This window comes from Austrofundulus limnaeus, unplaced genomic scaffold, assembly GCF_001266775.1.
Source record: "Austrofundulus limnaeus strain Quisiro unplaced genomic scaffold, Austrofundulus_limnaeus-1.0 Scaffold312, whole genome shotgun sequence".
Classification (NCBI taxonomy): domain Eukaryota; kingdom Metazoa; phylum Chordata; class Actinopteri; order Cyprinodontiformes; family Rivulidae; genus Austrofundulus; species Austrofundulus limnaeus.
The window spans coordinates 341,429-343,611 of record NW_013952714.1 but is presented as its reverse complement, the minus strand read 5'-3'; the positions used below and the strand labels follow the sequence as shown (position 1 = coordinate 343,611).

The window sequence follows — 2,183 nt, the reverse complement described above, 5'->3', positions numbered from 1 at the left end:
TTTTTTTTTTTTTTTTTTTTTTTTTTTTTTCCTCGTCGATCACATGATGAAATGACAAAGCAGCCAGCAGCTTCCGGAGTACATCCACAGACACTCGGCTTAAGGGACTCCGTCTACACTGATACCCAAGATGCTGGCCCTCATAAACAGACTGTTGGACTGGTTCAGGTCGCTGTTTTGGAAAGAAGAGATGGAGCTGACATTAGTCGGTCTTCAGTACTCGGGAAAAACCACATTTGTCAACGTAATTGCAGTAAGTAGCTAATGTTAGCACAGCGGGCCCGGCTGAGGCTACTACCTGTGAGAGGAGGAGAGAAAGCTTTCTGTGTTGGGTTTGAGGGCTAAACACAACAACAACTAGTTGTCTGCTAAGAGGAATAGAAAATGTTCCTGCAGTAGTAGTTTGATACCGTTGTTTAGCTAGCTTGCTGGGATGACGAACACGTCTCGGTATGACTGCGCGCTGCCTGCCGGTCATGTGAGCAGGCGTGTTTGTGTCAACACCAACACGGAGCTCTGCCCAGCTTTCAAAACACTTTTCTTTCAAAAGGATACGAGCCGAATATATCCGGTGTAATACAGCTGCCCGGGTGGGTGGCACAGAGACCTGTCCTTTTACTAACAAGGAGGCTCCTCCCGCATTCTAGGAGGAAATTTGTTATCTCCTTTGTCTCCATGTGTCCCTGTGATGGACTGTGGACACCTGTCCTTGTTGTCCTCCATCTCTCTCAGTGGTTGCTGGAGATAAGCATCTGCTTCCTGGTAATAAGAAGCTGGGTAATAATAATAATAATAATAATAATAATAATAATAATAATAATAATTTATTGGCTTTGTTTAAAGATACCAGTCTTTCTGAAGTGGATGTTGTCACAGCTGGCACCCCTCCTCCTCACAGATATTTGACTTTTTCTTCAGTCAGTGTCTTGTAGTTCTTGTTAGTTTACAAGTCTTGGACCTACTGTGCAATAGGTCCAAGACCAGTGGGATAATAGAGGAAAGGTTAAATCCCTCTGGTGTCCACTTGCTTTAGAGAAGTCACAGTGTTGTTGTTTGCTGCAGGTTTTTATTTTTTTTTTTAGTTTTATTTTATTTTTCAGCTGGGTGGTAGTTTAGATGTAGTGTGTTAATTCTGAACAAACCAACCTTTTTCACTTCCTCAGTCTGTGTTGGACAGTTTTAGTTTAGTCACAGGCCAAAATGTAAGTCCACAACCTTTTACAAAAACCTTTAAAATGCATTGGAAGCACATTTATGACATACAGTACTGCGTCATAGACTGGTAATGGTTTTACATTACTTTTACGTCTGGGATTATAAAATCTAACAAATGCATTAAAATAGCTTTTTTTTAAAGTTTGATTTATTCATTCAGTCAGATTCTTTATGTGAGACGAGTGAACATAAACGTCGTAGATTTTAGAGCTACTCTCCACTTCCTGTAATTAAAAAAAAAGCCCACAAACCAAGCCATCAATCATTATTTTATATAAGTACGAAAGTTTGCTATACACTCTGGTTGACTAACAACGGAGCTGGTTCCCAGTTTGTTGATGGTTTCACCCCCAATGTAAACAGCAACTTAAGCAAAAGCTTTCAGAGCTTTGTGTTTGTTCAGAAACAACCGAAGGCAACAGAACTCGTCAGGTTACATTTCATTTTCCTGAGTTTTTTTTTTTTTTTTTTCGGCTGACAAGTATTGTCTCTGAGTTGCATTTGATGTGCTGAAGGATTAACGAGCTGGGTGGGGGGCTGCAGGAAGAGAGCGTCAGAACAGGTCCAGTCTGCTCTGCAGATGTAAACGTTAACATTTTGGGCCTGTAAAGTTTACTACACACACTTGGCTCTTAAATCATCAATCGGCTCGTTGCTGAAAGGCAAAGGATGGACAGCAATTAATGTTAGAATAATATGTCTGCTAGCAAAATGCCTCAATGAAATGCAATCCTTCCCCGGCTGAATAACTTTTAGATTCTGTGTGATTTAAAGAGTAACTTACCCCCTAAATTAACTTTTTTTTAGCTCATAAACTGTCTAGAATGTGTATAAAATGTTATATAGTACTGTTTCTGTGCTAATTTAGATGTTTTTGTGCGTATTTGTTCAAATCTGTAATATTTGGTCTAAAAAAGTGTTTTTGCTGCTCATATGGGTAGAGCAGTGGTACTGCAGGCTAATTTGCA

The 2,183-nt window shown here is 39.9% G+C and overlaps 1 protein-coding gene across 1 annotated transcript in view; it reads left to right on the top strand.

Moving 5' to 3' along the window:
- The first annotated feature begins 31 nt into the window (after positions 1–31).
- Positions 32–2,183, top strand: part of LOC106527166 (ADP-ribosylation factor-like protein 8B) — an 11,847-nt gene continuing 9,695 nt past the window's right edge. The window contains exon 1 of the mRNA XM_014021969.1: positions 32–253. Coding sequence (XP_013877423.1) covers positions 131–253 — 123 coding nt within the window. The 5' untranslated portion in view covers positions 32–130. The remainder of the gene's footprint in view (positions 254–2,183) is intronic.